The sequence below is a fragment of the Oncorhynchus keta genome, chromosome 27 (genome assembly GCF_023373465.1).
Source record: "Oncorhynchus keta strain PuntledgeMale-10-30-2019 chromosome 27, Oket_V2, whole genome shotgun sequence".
Classification (NCBI taxonomy): Eukaryota; Metazoa; Chordata; class Actinopteri; order Salmoniformes; family Salmonidae; genus Oncorhynchus; species Oncorhynchus keta.
Window position 1 is genome coordinate 23,655,984 of NC_068447.1, and position 17,682 is coordinate 23,673,665.

Sequence of the window (17,682 nt, forward strand, 5' to 3'; positions counted from 1 at the left end):
TCATCTTTAAGTGGGAGAACTTGTACAATTGGTGGCTGACTAAATAGTTTTTTGCCCCAGTGTGTGTGTGTGTGTGTGTGTGTGTGTGTGTTCAAAATCAGGATATGGTCAGCCAGAGCATTCACGTTGATGCCGTTCTTGCGAACCATCTTTCAGTTTTTCACTATACAATCATTTACATTTACATTTACATTTAAGTCATTTGGCAGACGCTCTTATCCAGAGCGACTTACAAATTGGTGCATTCACCTTATGACATCCAGTGGAACAGCCACTTTACAATAGTGCATCTAAATCTTTAAGGGGGGTGAGAAGGATTACTTTATCCTATCCTAGGTATTCCTTAAAGAGGTGGGGTTTCAGGTGTCTCCGGAAGGTGGTGATTGACTCCGCTGTCCTGGCGTCGTGAGGGAGTTTGTTCCACCATTGGGGGCCAGAGCAGCGAACAGTTTTGACTGGGCTGAGCGGGAACTGTACTTCCTCAGTGGTAGGGAGGCGAGCAGGCCAGAGGTGGATGAACGCAGTGCCCTTGTTTGGGTGTAGGGCCTGATCAGAGCCTGGAGGTACTGAGGTGCCGTTCCCCTCACAGCTCCGTAGGCAAGCACCATGGTCTTGTAGCGGATGCGAGCTTCAACTGGAAGCCAGTGGAGAGAGCGGAGGAGCGGGGTGACGTGAGGGAACTTGGGAAGGTTGAACACCAGACGGGCTGCGGCGTTCTGGATGAGTTGTAGGGGTTTAATGGCACAGGCAGGGAGCCCAGCCAACAGCGAGTTGCAGTAATCCAGACGGGAGATGACAAGTGCCTGGATTAGGACCTGCGCCGCTTCCTGTGTGAGGCAGGGTCGTACTCTGCGGATGTTGTAGAGCATGAACCTACAGGAACGGGCCACCGCCTTGATGTTAGTTGAGAACGACAGGGTGTTGTCCAGGATCACGCCAAGGTTCTTAGCGCTCTGGGAGGAGGACACAATGGAGTTGTCAACCGTGATGGCGAGATCATGGAACGGGCAGTCCTTCCCGGGAGGAAGAGCAGCTCCGTCTTGCCGAGGTTCAGCTTGAGGTGGTGATCCGTCATCCACACTGATATGTCTGCCAGACATGCAGAGATGCGATTCGCCACCTGGTCATCAGAAGGGGGAAAGGAGAAGATTAATTGTGTGTCGTCTGCATAGCAATGATAGGAGAGACCGTGTGAGGTTATGACAGAGCCAAGTGACTTGGTGTATAGCGAGAATAGGAGAGGGCCTATTCAGTACCTTAGCAACCAAAGTTAACTGGCAATGTTATTGTAAATGACCTGTGTATCAAGAGGTATGTTTGTATGCGCTGAAGGACTTGACGCTTCAAGCTCTGACTGCACTTCATTGTTTGGCAGAATAATCACTATTATATTTAGAGAAAGAAAACTGTGGATCTTTTAAGGAGATTTATGTTGAATGCTTTTGGTTTTAATGTGCAGACAGAGTATAATATTCCCCTGCTTGATGGTTCCAACATTCCTTTGTGTTTTGGAATTTGAAGCATCCTGTCTTACTCATATCTCCGTTGCACTGGCAGCCTATAAATACCAGAATTACCATCCGCCTTGAGTGATTGTGAGATCAAATATCATTGCTGAATAATATAACGTTTTTACTTTTCGAATGCCTCGGATTCTGTTGCAAAACATTTAGCAACAAACCGTTTACACCAGACACTTGAGTTTTGTTCTTAAACGGAAGTTGTAGTTCAGTTGTCTCTCTTCAAAGAAAATAAGAGGCTGGAAGGAACCCCATGGACCCCATTCCACTTTAGAGCACAAAATATTTTTTCGTTTATAGATGTGCAGCATGTGCCAAACTATTTGCAGACAATTCAGATTGGAATGGCAATGTGTGGAAACAATAGAATTACAATGAACGACAACTTCTGTTTAAGAACCCAACTGCTTTCACGTCATGTTGAAGAGCGTTTGGAATAAACGGTTGGGTGCAAAACATTTTGTAACACCATTGGCATAATGAATACACCCCTGTAGTTATGGCTTGTCTCTTGATTGGAATTAATTTCACCCCGCTGGGAGAACAGAACATGTGTACATTGGAATGGAAGGGGGTGTCTAGCTAGAATCACATTGATTGGAACAGAGGCTGTTTGCTTAAGGCATTCAACAATTGCAGCACATTCCATAAGCCCATTCCTCTGTGGTAGTGTTTGGGAATGAATAAATACCATATCCCTTCTGATACACAAGTTTGTTTCCCCATTAATTTCCTTCCTGTGTTTGCGCTGTAGGAGCAGGTCCTATGTGCATCACAGCTAACTGCTTTCCCATCTGTCCCTAAGCCGAGTGATACTTTCACACACCACGCTCCCTCCGCCCGCTCCGCCACAGACAGGGGATTAGGGGAGTGTCATCCTCTCAGGGTCTCTGGAGACATGTTAAAGGTCTGGGACTGCTGATTAAACACCTCTTGTCCTCCCGCCTGCCTGCGTCAGTGGTGTGGCCTGGCCTAGTGGGGCTCAGTCAGTCGCACACAGCTCATCTGTATGCCTGCTCTGGCACAGTGGATGCCAATAACTGCTTGGCATCCATAAGTGAGTGTAGAGAAGTGCATGATGGGGTGCTGGATGCTGTGATACAAATTGGCCAACTGTGGGGCCCATTAATGACTTCTCCAATCTGGGAGACGCTAATGTTTATAGTTTTGTTTAATGTTGTGTTAGTGTATGTAAGTTGTTTTGTCTGAAACGTTGTTCCCCCTGCTGCTATTGGACCAGGTCTCTCTTGGAAAAGAGATGTTATCTCAATGAGAAAAACCTGTATAAATAAAGGTTAATAAATAAATTACTTTTGTTGAGCACTTGAATGTCAATCTTTTTCTGCAATCCGTTTTAGCTGTAAAGTACACAAAAACATGAGATATGTAAACACATGCCTATACTTGCTCCAGTGACTGGGATGTGCATTACAGGTCTTTGATATTTGGCAATGTATTTCACACCCTAGTAAAGAGACGCTCTAAAGACTGAGCAAGCGCTTAAATGTTGTGTGGCTGTTTGATTAGAGAGCCAGCTGCTTAGCTCAGGCCTAGGCCAAAAGCGGTTCAAGGGGCATTTTTAGAGCCAGGACTAGGCCTGCTTACAAAGAGATGAGAGGCCTAGTATTGTGTGAAGACAGAAACCTCATTGATGGGTTATCCATAGCAACGGCAGATTCTATAACGAGAAAATGGTAAAATATGGCTTCTCTTTGAGAGGACATATTTAGACAGAAATCCACTGCTTTCGTACCAGGGTGATCTTAGTCAAAATGACAATTTATTTTATTACACAATGGTCATTTCATTTCAGAATAGGACATTCACTGTGCATACAGGCAGGACTGTAAGGTCAATCATGCATGCTAAACTAAAGTAGCCTAGACAGTCCCCCCTGAAAACCCACCTGCCAACTTGTCTACCAAGGAGATGTCTTGGTTCCTCCCGGCTTGGGTGAAGGGAGAGGAGCGGAATAGCAGCGTCGGTTGCCAGTGACCAGTGTTCCTGATAGGTTACTGTACTGACGGAAGGAAAACACTGAGACCAGGGTTTGTGAGGGAGACCTGACAGGAATAACAAGACTGGCTATCCACTCTTCCTGAATGATCAGGACCAGAGTACAGATTTCCTATTGACCACCGTGAGGATGGTGAGCCAAATGGAAGCCGTTAACCTCTACAGGATTGGTGCCCCCACCCACCCCCCATGATTAGCATGAGGTTGTAAGTAACAAGAACATTTCCAAGGACATAGACATATCTGATATAGGCAGAAAGCTTAAATTATTGGTAATCTAACTGCACTGTCCAATTTACAGAAGCTATTACACTGAAATAATACCATGGTAGAGGAGAGTGCACAGTTATGAACTTAAATGTATTAATAAGCCAATTAAGCACATTTGGGCAGTCTGCATACAACATTTTGAACAGAAATGCAATGGTTCATTGGATTTTCTTCTTCTTCGTATTATCTTTTACCAGATCTAATGTGTTATTTTCTCCAACATTAATTTCACATTTCCAGAAACGTCAGTGTTTCCTTTCAAATGGTATCAAGAATATGCATATTCCTGCTACAGGTTCTGAGCTACAGGCAGTTAGATTTGGTTATGTTATTTTAGGCGAGAATTTAAAAAAAAAGTGTCCAATCCTTTGGAGCCCATTCATCTCTCCAAATCAACACAATCTCAGGTGTAATATACCGTACGATAGCTATTACTACAGTAACTGAGCTATGTGGAAAATGTCACATCTTAATAGTTGAAAGCTATAAATAAAATATGTCTTATGTTCCTCTTAAATTGTTACAGCTTTGAATTGTATTGATTTGTGATGAAATACCTGACATACATTACATCATTGAAGAGGCTAGAATTTTAAGAAAGACTGTCCTATAGCCCACCACAGTTCTGCACATGCAATATTCTCTTCACTGGTTTGCCCACAGCCCATTCACATCCATCACACAAGTATGCTGCATGAATTCATTTTCATGAGGAATTGGGCTTTGTAGGGCTGAGGACAGGGTACTGGGCTATTGGATTTCTAGGCATTCTCTGCCAAAACTTTTTCCACATTGCTGGCTAAATGATAGGGTCTCCTTTTCCATCACAGAGTGGACCAATGCTTTGTGAAGCTGAACTAAGAGAATCTCGGAATGGATTTGCCTCAGCTGAAATACTGTAAATCTACGAAGCTGGCACTCTACCACTACCACCAACCACTGCACTGACTGGTCACCCTGAGGAAGGAAGGAGAGTGCAGAGAGGACTATAACAATGGCAATGTCTTTCAGACTGCTTTTCATCTTGTGGTTGGTGACTTCTCTCATCTACCACCACTTCTGTGTTGTCGGGCAGGGTGACGCACGTTTCGCACCGCCCATTACTCCTAGTGCCAGAGAGGTGAGAGGTTGTTTATGGCCAATTAGAAGCAGAGTGACAAACTGGGAAGCAGCAGAGAGCTACATACTCTACTGAAAGGAATACTTGACATTGGTGAATGTTGAAGGCTGCATGCCTGTTTGGGTGGTATGTAATCTGACACTGGGGACAAATGCTGGACCTGAAATGGAAGTCGCTGGAGTAAAGCATCTGGTGACACACTTCTGGCGGCATGTGCAAGGAAGGACTCCGTACCAGCACCTGATACCAGCTCCTGGTGAATGCTGCGCTGCATGCCCAACTGGATGCTATGTGCCAGAGCCTGGGTTAGCTCAGGCATCAGCAGGCCCGCCCGCTCCCTGGCTCCCCGCCATGGGGATTTGGGAGCTGCAGCAAAAACCCTAATACGCTACATCTGGACTGTATAGTCAGCCTGCTTCTCAGCACAACACGGTCTGCTTTTTACAGTGTAACAGCAACGAAGAATACAACATTTTGCTATTTCATTGACATATTGATCAAAGGGAAAGAGTAAGTGTGAAGACTAAAGAGAAAGTGTGTGAAGGGAGATAGGTCTGAACATGGTTGCTGTGTGCATCTCTCTTTCTCTGTCATCTCCCCCTGGCTTTGATAATGCTCCCGTGTGGCGCAGCAGTCTAAGTCACTGCATCACTACAGACACCCTGGTTTGATTCCAGGCTGTGTTACAACCGGCCGTGATTGGGAGTCCCTTAGGGCGGCACACAATTGGCCCAACATCGTCTGGGTTTGGCCGGTGTAGGCCCATTCCTGTCTCATTCAATGCATAATTTACCCCCAAACTTTTCCAGATGGAAGTGATATGGACATTAAGGTAGGGGTCAGGGCAGTATAATGGGGGAAAGAGCAGTTCTCATTAAGGGGCAAAAACTTTATGGATTAGACACAGAGCTATCAATGTACGCCAATGATTAAACCTTTCTTGAGTCCTCAATCGTCAACCTTGAAGGGCCTTATTGAGGACCTGGATAATGTCTCCAGTTTCTCTGAACTAAAACCCAACTATGATATGATATAATGGATTGGGTCTTTAAAAGATACAATCTTTAAATTGCTAAGTGGTCTCCCGATTAAATAGGCGGATGGTGAATTTGATGTTCTTGGTGTACATATCCGGGAAAATTTGAGTGATCAAATTCGTAATATATTGTATGAATTGGATTCGTAACATATATGAATTGCACAAAAAAAGACATCACAGTGAATTGACAATGGAACCCTGTTTATAAGTATCCTCTTTGTTAAATGAAGCCATTCAGAGAGCTGGTTACAATTCCCAATTTCATCCTTCAGGAGAGGCAGAACAAATATGGGAAAACTAATGTACTGATAGACAAAAGACAATGTTTCTTAAACTTTTTTTATAAAAGGCGTCATGTTTATGAATTACATTGTAAATAAGGTTGTTACAATTATGTCACACAAGCAATTAATAAAATGTGTATGGAGATGTGGGCTCCATACAAAAGTATAATCAACTCATCGCAGCTCTGCCAAAAAATGGAAGATGGGTTTACTCAAGGAATGAATTGGCTGGTCTGCTTCATCATCATTTGATTCTCTCTGGGTGATAGAGATGGTCAATAGGATTTAAAACAGGTTTCAAATGTTTGTTGTCAATATTGCCAATCCTCATATTGGTGTAAGGAAATGTGATACCCTGTTGGGCAAAGAATCTGAATAGACCAACACACCTGTGCAAACACACACAAATAGCTTGATGCCACATGTTTCTAGGGGTAGTACATTCCACTAGTACAGGCTGGCCTCCCATTTGATCAGCCTGGTCTTAGAGACTAGACGTAACATAGTAAATGTAAATCTGAGACAATCAAATTAGTAAAATATCTTATGTTTAGTATGGTTACTTAAGGCAAAAATGAAAGCAACCCAAACCTGTTCAAATATCATCATGGACAATTTTAGCATTTTAGCAACTATAAACTACTTTTTAGCTACTTTGCAACTACTTAGCATGTTTGCTAACCCTTTCCCTTTAAGCTAACTCCTAACCTTAACCTTTGAACCTAACTCTTAACCCCTAGCCTCTAAAGTTAGCCATCTACAGTAGCTAACATTAGCCAGCTAACATTAGCCACACCAATTTGGAATTCATAACATATATGAATTGCAATTCGTAACATATTATACGAAATGGATGATGGCCAGCCACAAATTAATACATACCATACGAAACGTAGCCTACATACTAATACGAAGTTCTCTGAGACCATGAGTTGATCAACACTTCACATGAGGAGAGGAACAGACGTATATGGTGCGTTGCCACGTTTGGGCATTTTTGTTACCTATTGGAAATATTACCTCATTGCCTATCTATCACATTCCTTGCCTATGGCTGTGAGACACCGTACCCGTTGGAGTTGACACATTTATATACACATTCCAAGTCAAACGACCGACATTGAAACAATTCAAACATTTCAATAGCTTATCTCTTGTCCATTCTGAGCCTCTGATATGATTTTCAAATGTTCCATTTGGAATAGATTGACACTGACATTGAAGACCAGTAAAAGCTATTTAAACAGATGTACTATTCAACAACAAGATCCCATCCCGTGGTTCTAGGATGCAAGAGCTTTGCACTCTGTAAATGTAGATTCATAAAACTTGAAAACCCCGCCTACTTGACAACCCAGCGTCTGTTTACGAAAAGTCACGGGTACAACGTGGACCGGAGGGGGATAACGAAACATTCTACATTGGTTGGGAAAACTCTACAGGGGTTCCGTGTCAGACAGTCTCGTCTATATGTTTAGAATAAGTTGCCAAACTAAAAGGATATGAAGGATATGATACAGCTGGGTCGACGTCCTTTGAAGGGTTAAAACATGTTTTTCTTTGTAACTGGAGTGGTTTTCGGAGGTTAGTTATGGTGTAGGCTAACCACCGGAACACGCTTTTCATTGGGCACCATTCGTCACACTTCATTCAACCAGCACCACATGAAAACAATGGCGAGGCGCAAAAAGGCACATCGGGTTGGAATTTAGCTGAACGTAGCAATAGCACAGGTTAAAAACGGACTCCGAGAAAACAGATCGGGGGGCAACCCGAGTCGAAGCAAGATGGAAAGCCCGACCGAAACCCCAACCAGGGCTGCAGAGTTTCTGAAGGAGCTTAATAACATAATCGAGACCCAACAGGAGTTACTGGAGAGGCAGAAAAAAAGGATAGAGGAGCTGGAGCATCAAGTGTCCGATTTGTGTTCAGAAAACGCCTGTTTGAAAGACCTGTACCAGCGACATCTGACTACGTGTAGGCTGCTGCAACAGGGCAACAGCCACGGAACGTTAGGTGTCATAAAGGAAAACATCACCCAAGAAAAGTAAGAATTTATTGCTCGCACTGCACAATTGAAAGACATTGTTAGATGTCACAAATAATCCCCCATAGTTTCCTAAATCATTGTCAGGAATCTGCTCTTAAAACCCCAGATAAACGCAGATACACACACACACCACCAACATAGGCCTACACTGTTCTAGATGTAAAAAAGTATCTATAATAGGTAATATCATAGCCTAAAGTAAAGGTTTGCATCAAAACTTATTTTTTCTAACAGACCAGATTGACCACTGCGCACAAGACCGTTTTTATTGTACTACATTCAAACCAACAGGTTTCTTGAAACGCCACGATATAACTTAACACTAATATGCCCAACAGTACACAGAAAATTGTAAGCCATAATAGAACTGCCCATCAATAGGCTACAGTCCGATACCTCCCCGCGGGTCTAAGCGGTTGGCCACATTAAGGGTCAGCTTTAGGTACAGTGCGAAGAAAGCTAAATGTTGCCATATGGAGCTTGGAATATTATCATTGACCAAATATGGAAACCTTTGCTACTCCAGGTGTATTTCATTCAAGCGCTTGGAAGTTATTGTGCAGAGGAATCGGTTTTTAATGGGGCTCAAAGATTTCATATGAATGGATTATCCTTTAAATCATTCTAGGCTATTCTATTTTTAGTCAGTCTTTTTTTCCCATTTGACTGCATTTATTCCTTTTGTTCATGACTTGATGGGCTCTGTTTTCATTGAATCTGTTTTGTGGTAACCATGTTATCTATAAAGTAGTGGCCTATTATGTCATCTAATTTTAGTAAATCAAGTTTTATCTTGCATTGGTTGGTGAGCATTAAACTCAATAATAGATTTGCAGTATGACTGTCTGAGGGTTATATAATTTGTTTTGTTGTCAATGACTGTTTTTCAATACAAACAACTGCCATAGCTTTCTTCCAACGTCCTCCCTATTACTGTAGCGTATAACCAGAATGGAATGAATTGGAGGAAGTCCAGTGGGCAGTAATTTTTGCTTCCCAGCGATCAGACTGAGACTCCAGGCTTTCAGGTTCACTACTGTCATGGAGTCTTTTGATTCACGTTTGGTAACCTCAGTTGGCTCAGGCCTCTCTCATGCCAGACTAGCTTAGCATTGGTGTGCTAGTCTTTTAAGTGGATTTCATGTGTTGGGCAGGGACAAATCCAGGATATTTAGGGAATGCACACGGTACAAGCTCTGGGGAAAAGGAGCTGAGCTGGGATAGATCAATTACGCAATTACTTCCATATGTTTCATTTTTATGTAGGAGGAGGGCAGTCTGGTCGGCTCTCGTCTGGGAGGGATTGGAGGTTTAGCCGCTGATGGCAAGGCAGGGCAGGGTGATGGAGCATATATCTCACTCACATCAGCACTGTGCTTAAAGTCCACTACATGCAGTTACCTCAGCTTCACCAGTCAGCAGGATCTTGAAACCTCCGGTGACCTTTGGCTGCCACAACTCATCAGGACACAACCACACCCTCCCTACAAGACAATCAATATGTATATGGAGGACTCATGGACAGTGTGTATTTGCTGTGGGATCAGCGCAACATATGAGATCAGGACATACTCTACCTTTGACCGTTAGCTAGGGCCTTTAACACTTCGTATGGCTTAAATCCAGCTAACGGGATCGATATGACAACAGCCAGTGAAAGTGCAGGGCACCAAATTCAAAACAACAGAAATCTCCAAATTAAAATTCCTCAAACATAGAAGTATTTTACACCATTTTAAAGATAAACTTGTTGTTAATTCCACCACAGTGTCCGATTTCAAAAAGGCTTTACGACAAAAGCACACCAAACGGTTATGTTAGGTCTGCACCTAGTCACAGAAAAACAGCCATTTTTCCAGCCAAAGAGAGGAGTCACAAAAAGCAGAAATAGAGAAAATGAATTACTACCTTTGATGATCTTCATCAGATTACACTCATAAGACTTCATGTTACCCAATACATGTAGGGTTAGGGTTAAAGTTCATATACAAAAATCTCAGTTTACATTGGCGCGTTATGTTTAGTAGTTCCAAAACATCCAGTGATTTTTGCAGAGAGCCACATCAATTTACAGAAATACTCATAATAAACATTGATAAAAGACACAACTATTATGCATGGAATTAGAGATACACTTCTCCTTAATGCAACCGCTGTGACAGATTTCAAAAAAGCTTTACCGAAAAAGCACACCATGCAATAATCTGAGTACAGCGCTCAGACAACAAATCAAGCCATACAGATATCCGCCATGTTGTGGAGTCAACAAAGTCAGAAATAGCATTATAAATATTCACTTACCTTTGATGTTCATCAGAATGCACTCCAAGGAATCTCAGTTCCACAATAAATGTTTGATTTGTTCGGTAAAGTCCATCATTTATGTCCAAATACCTCCTTTTTGTTTGCACGTTTAGCCCAGTAATCCAAATGCTCAATGCGCAAAAGTCAAAAAAGTTCTATTACAGTTCATAGAAACATGAAAAACATGAAAAACAATCTTTAGGATGTTTTTGTCATAAATCTTCAATAATGGTCCAACCGGAGAATACCTTTGTCTACAGAAATGCAATGGAACTCAAGCTAACTCTCACGTGAACGCGCATGGTCAGCTCATGCCTCTCTGGCAGACCTCTGACTCAATCCCCTCTCATTCCCCCCTCCTTCACAGTAGAAGCATCAAACAAGTTTCTAAAGACTGTTTACATCTAGTGGAAGCCATAGGAAGTACAATTTGACCCCACAGACACTGTATATTCAATAGGCAAAGAGTTGAATAACTACAAACCTCAGATTTCCCAATTCCTGGTTGGATTTCTTTCTCAGGTTTTTGCCTGCCATATGAGTTCTGTTATACTCACAGACATAAGTCAAACAGTTTTATAAACTTCAGAGTGTTTTCTATCCAAATCTACTAATAATATGCATATATTAGCAACTGGGCCTGAGTAGCAGGCAGTTTACCCTGGGCACCTTATTCATCCAAGCTACTCAATACTGCCCCCAGGCATAACAAGTTAATAAATATCACCTCCAAAGCCACATGATTCGTCCCCCCACTGTCAGTATCTGAGCACCAGCCTGCTTTGGGTGATAGCGCTGTGTCTGAGAGACAGTAGGCCTGGGCAGTATACCTATTAAAAACTTATACCAGGGTATTTTAAAATACAGATGGTATGATTTGTAATTTCTGGGGTTTGGGACCCCCTAAAGCTCATGGGGGTGCATGCTACGCCAATGCTTATCAATAAACTATCTAAGATGTGCCAAATCAATTATCCCCAGCTCAGGTCTTCAGCTATGCATTTGGTTAGCTAAATTGCTAGCTAAGTGGCTAGCTTGCAAGATCAAGCTTCTTGATTACAGATGACACAATCAATTCCCTCCTGGATCAAGATCCCTGCCAAGATCCCTGCCTAAATCTGTTTTGAGCAGTACATTATTATTATTATTATTATTTATTTTTTACATTTGGAAAGAAATATCGACCCTTGTGTGCACTGCCGGTAATACTGTATACTCTGGTATGGTACATGAACGGTATGAAAATCTGGATACCGCCCAACGTTAGCCTTGTTCTCCAGTACCGTCTCCTATATGGTGCTGGTTATTTAGCAGTCTGTGCTCTTTCTTTATGATCCTGATGAAATATGACAGAGATTATTAACGTAAAGTGGGTTTTATGGCGGTTACTGAATCCTAATGGCATACAAGTGTGGTGGGCAATTCTAAACCAACAGTATAAAAAGCAGGACTGCCGGAGAACTGTAAATGGAATTTCAGTAGGAGAAATGTGATTCAAATGGTGCGTTTACATGACACTTAAACTGAGACGGATCATTATCACGAGTTCTTTGGAAAACAATAAATGTTTGGGACCATATTCTGTCATTTAGGTCTTCTCACGTGCTGCTCTTTGTCCTTGTTTTTAGAATGACTATTGAATATTTTACAGTATGCTTTTAAAGCAGTGTGGATAGGCCTTCCGTCATTGTCTTCCTTTCAGATGCTAGAGACTCACCAGCCTTTGGTGTCATTGATGAGACCGCATAGTCTAAGTTCTCATTTATTGCTTTTTATGTTGATCTATTCTTAAGTACTTTAGCACTTGAAAGTTATTTCTAGCCTACTGTTGTTGCTCAAACGTCCTTAATAATTTCACTTCAGTCTTGGTGATTATTTTTAGCCTACTGTTTTTGCTCAAACGTCCTTAATGATTTTATTTCACTCTTGGTGATTATTTCTATCACCTAGGGTCTATTTATAGCAAGGGTAGGAAAAAAGTAGTCAGTAAGCTGCTGGATATGACATCACTTTTAATGGCACGGACACACTGTTAGCGTTTGCCGGCCGAGAGCACTTAGCAACCAAATTTCTTCAGCCTCCCGAGGTTGAAGAGGCGCTATTGCACCGCTTTCACCACCTCCCTGTATGCTGTCTCGTCATTGTTGGTAATCAGGCCTACTACTGTTGTGTCATCTGCACCTTGATGATTCAGTTGGAGGCATGTGTGGCCACACAGTCATGGGTGAACAGGGAGTACAGGAAGGGGCTGAGCACACACCCTTGTGGGGCCTCTGTGTTGAGGATCAGCGAAGTAGAGGTGTTGTTTCATTAGCTTAATGATGAGTTTGGAGGGTTGAAGGCTGAGCTATAGTCAACAAACAGCATTCTTACAAATGTATTCCTCTTGTCCAGATGGGATCTTGCAGTGCGATGGTGATTGCATCGTCTGTGGATCTATTGGGGCGGTATGCAAATTTAAGTGGGTCTAGGGTATTAGGTAAGGTTGAGTTGATATGATCCTTAACTCGCCTCTCAAAGCACTTCATGCTGACAGAAGTGAGTGCTACGGGGCACTAGTCATTTAGTTCAGTTACCTTTGCTTTCTTTGATACATGAACAATGGTGGGCATCTTGAAGCAAGTGAGAACAGCAGACTGGTATAGGGAAGGATTGATATGTCCGTAAACACTTCAGGTAGCTGGTCTGCGCATGCTTTGAGGACGCGGCTAGGGATGCCATCGAGGCTGGCAGCCTTGTAAATGTTAGTACACTTAAATGTCTTACTCACGTCGGCCACAGAGAACTGGAGCCCACAGAACTTGGGAGTGGACAGGTTCAGTGGCACTGTGTTATCCTCAAAGCCGTTGAAGGCGTTTAGCTTGTCCGGGAGCAAGTAGTCGGTGTCTGCGGCGTGGCTGGTTTTCCCTTTGTAATCTGTGATTGTCTGTTGACCCTGCCACATATGTCTTGTGTCTGAGCCGTTGAATTGCGACTCCACTTTGTCTCTGTATTGACGCTTTGCCTGTTTGATTGCCTTACGGAGGGAATAACTACACTGTTTGTATTCATCAATATTCCCAGTCACCTTGCCATGGTGGTTTGCTCTTTCAGTTTCGTGTGAATGCTGCCATCTATCCACGGTTTTTGTTTTGGGTAGGTTTTACTAGTCACAGTGGGAACAACATCCCCTATACACTTCCTGATTAACTCAGTCACTGTATACGTCAATCTTATTCTCAGAGTTAAACCGGAACATATCCCAGTCCGCGTGATCAAAACAAACTTGAAGCATGGATTCCAATTGGTCAGGCCAGTGTTGAATAAACCTTAGGGAGGGCGGGGAGGACCCTGTAGCTATCCCGGAAGGGAGAGTAATTATGGTTGAGAGTTTTTGAAGTGCGAGTACTACAGGCAATGTGTTGATAGAACTTCGGTAGCATTTTCCTCAACTTTGCTTTGTTAAAATCCCCAAATCCAATAAATGCAGCCTCAGGATATGTGTTTTCCAGTTTGCACAAAGTCCAGTGTAGTTCCTTGAGGGCCATCGTTGTATCGGCTTGAGAGGGAATATACACAGCTGTGACTATAACTGAAGAGAATTCTCTTTGGAGGTAATACGGTCAGTATTTGATTGAGGTATTCTTGGTTGGGTGAACAAGATGACTTGAGTTCATGTACATTATCACGATCACACCATGAGTATTTAATCATGAAACATACACCACCACCTTTCTTCTTCCCAGAGAGTTCTTTATTCCTGTCTGCACAATGCACTGAGAACCCAGCTGGCTGTATGGACAGGGAAAGTATATCCGGAGAGAGCCATGAGTCTGTAAAACAGAGTATGTTACAGTCAACGATGCCTCTCTGGAAGGAGATCCTCGTCTTGGCTTGTCTAATTTATTGTCCTGAGACTGAACATTAATGAGTAATATACTCTGAAGCGGTGGATGTTGTGCCCATCTCCTGAGTTGGACTAGAAGTCCACTCCAGATACCTCTTCTCCACTGGCTGCATCTTGGAGAAGCCTTTGGGATAAGGAGGGTACAAACAAAGGATCCAATTCGGGAAAGTCATATTTCTGGTCGCAATGCTGGTGAGTTACCTCCGCTCTGATATCCAAAAGTTATTTCCGGCACTATGTAATAACACAAACTTTCTGGGCTAATAATGAAAATGAAATACTGCAACATTGCTTAGGAGCTAGAAGCAGAGCTGCCATGTCTGTCGGTGCCATCTTTAGCCACCTCTTTCCCCACCATTTCATTTTCAAATCACAGACCAGTGGAGAGAGCGTCACAGGGACCCCTGATAATGGTCCTTGTGTTGCCAAGTCAACAGATGTCTCCTCAGATATTTCTGGGCTCTGTGTCAGGTTCTGAGAGAGGGAAGAGGGCCACTGCACAGGTATTGGAAATCTTTCCTTCAACCACTAACCCTGCACAGGATCCATAGACCCTATAGCACCACTAAAATGAGCATATAGCCTAAACCCTAGGTTAGGGTGGTCAGGTTTGATAGGCAGTGGTTGGTTTGATTTGACCGCCTATATAGGCTTGAAATCCCAAGCTGGTTCCTACTGGAGGAAAGCTGGATCAGGTTAAGTAAAGCTGGCTAAATCTCACTAAAGCCTTCTATCCAGTTCTTTCTTACCCCTACCCCCACCGCAAAGACACACAATCACACACACGAAGACACACACACACACAATAATTTCTTAAGAAATAAGGGAAGTGAGGGAGCAGTTAGATAGTTTGAGAGTCAGCTGGAGAGGAATCAGACAGGGAGAGTGGCTCCTGCTCTTCTTATTGTTTCTTAAACAGTTTGCCTTGTCAGCTCTCTAAGTGTTTGTGCTGACCATATGTAGTTTCCATAATATTCAGCTCTTGTTAAAGAAGAGACTTCCACTCTGCATCTTCCCAAGACTCTGGGCTCTATTTACAACTGGCGTTAAGACGGTGCTAGTGTCAAACACACATTAGTTTGCAGTTTCGTAATGTAAAACCTGGCGCACTGGCATTTTCCAACCCTAACGCAAGGTTCGGTAATTCACCTGCTTTATGTCAGCTCAGATGGGCGGGGTGGAAATATTTTAGGTGTATCATTAAAAACATGATCCAAAGTGCTAATTTCAGGAAGCGCTGATAGGGATATTTAAGACGAGCCAAAAGCTGGTTTTTAGCAATAATGCAGTTGGTTATGGTATGAATTTTGACAGCGGAAACGCATCCTAAATCTTAATCGCCAAAGCATTATTAAAATATAAAGTTTGAGAGGAGATAAACAGTGAGACTCTTCCTAGAGCTGGCCGCCCAGCCAAATTGAACGATTCACGGAGAAGGGCCTTGATCAGGGAGGTGACGAAGAACCCCGATGGTCGCTCTGATAGAGCTCCAGAGTTCCTCTGTGGAGATGGGAGAAACGTCCAGATGGATAACCATCTCTGCAGCCCTCCACCAATCAGGCCTTTATGGTAGAGTGGCTAGACGGAAGCCACTCCTCAGCAAAAGACGCTTGACAACCCGCTTGGAATTTGCCAAAGGCACCTAAAGAACTCTGACCAAGAAACAAGATTCTCGTCTGATGAAAGCCAGATTAAACTCTTTGGCCTGAATGCCAAATGTCACTTCTGGAGAAAACCTGGCACCATCTCTATGGTGAAGCATGGTGGTTGCAGCATCATGCTGTTGGGATGTTTTTCAGCGGCAGGGACTGGGAGACTAGTCAGGTTTGAGGGAAAGATGAACAGAGCTAAGTACAGAGAGATCCTTGATGAAAACCTGCTCCAGAGCACTCAGAACCTCAGACTAGGGAGAAGGTTCACCTTCCAACAGGACAGGGACCCGAAGCCCACAGCCAAGACAACGCAGGTGTGGCTTCGGGACAAGTCTCTGAATGTCCTTGAGTGGCCCAGCCAGAGCCCAGACTTGAACTCGATTGAACGTCTCTGGAGAGACCTGAAAATAAAACAATTTAGTCTGTAATTGCTGCCAAAGGTGCTTTAACCTCTTGCTCCTACCCGACACGCAGGCGTCCCATCTAGACATCTGGAAATGCAAATGCGCTATGCTAAATGCTAATAGCACTCGTTAAAACTCAAACGTTCATTAAAATACACATGCAGGGTACTGAATTAAAGCTACACTCATTGTGAATCCAGGCAACAAGTCAGATTTTTAAAATGCTTTTCGGCGAAAGCATGAGAAGCTATTATCTGATAGCATGTAACACCCCAAAAGACCCGCAGGGGACGTAAACAAAATAATTAGCATAGTCGGCGCTACACAAAACGCACAAATAAAATATAAAACATTCATTACCTTTGACCATCTTCTTTGTTGGCACTCCTAGATGTCCCATAAACATCACTATTGGGTCTTTTTTTTTTATTAAATCGGTCCATATATAGCCTAGATATCGATCTATGAAGACTGTGATCAAGGAAAAAAATAGCGTTTTATAACGTAACGTCATTTTTTTAAATTAAAAAAGTCGACGATAAACTTTCACAAAAGACTTCGAAATACTTTTGTAATGCAACTTTAGGTATTAGTAAACGTTAATAAGCGATCAAATTGATCACGAGGCGATGTATATTCTATAGCTGTACGTCTGGAAATAATATCCGGGTAAATCTCAACCAAAATATCCGGTCGGAGACCGGAAGAAAGGCGCTACCTTGTGTCCGTTTGACCAAGAAACATATCGTAGGCAAATGACAAGACTGTTGACATCGTGTGGAAGCTGTAGGTATTGCAACCTCGGCCCCATTTAATGTGGTTCACATTCAACAATGGGTTCTAGTGGCGCATGGATATATTTTCGCATTTTCAGTGATCAGATTTTCCTGCGCTTTTCGATGAAACGCACGTTCTGTTATAGTCACAGCCGTGATTTAACCAGTTTTATAAATGTCTGAGTGTTTTCTATCCACACATACTAATCATATGCATATACTATATTCCTGGCATGAGTAGCAGGGCGCTGAAATGTTGCGCGATTTTTAACAGAATGTTCGAAAAAGTAGGGGGTAGGAGCACCAGCGACTCCTGTGGCGGGCCGGGCGCAGTGCGTGCTAACCAAGGTTGCCAGGTGCA

The 17,682-nt window shown here is 43.0% G+C and overlaps 1 protein-coding gene across 2 annotated transcripts in view; it reads left to right on the forward strand.

Annotated features, from left to right (window-relative positions):
- The first annotated feature begins 7,615 nt into the window (after positions 1-7,615).
- The window catches only part of LOC118359624 (IQ motif and SEC7 domain-containing protein 1-like), a 246,958-nt gene continuing 236,891 nt past the window's right edge, over positions 7,616-17,682 (forward strand). The window contains exon 1 of one of the 2 annotated variants that reach the window (XM_035738184.2): positions 7,616-8,296. In XM_035738184.2, the coding sequence (XP_035594077.1) occupies positions 8,037-8,296 (260 nt within the window). In that variant the 5' untranslated portion in view covers positions 7,616-8,036. The remainder of the gene's footprint in view (positions 8,297-17,682) is intronic. The other variant, XM_035738177.2, reaches the window with a different exon arrangement.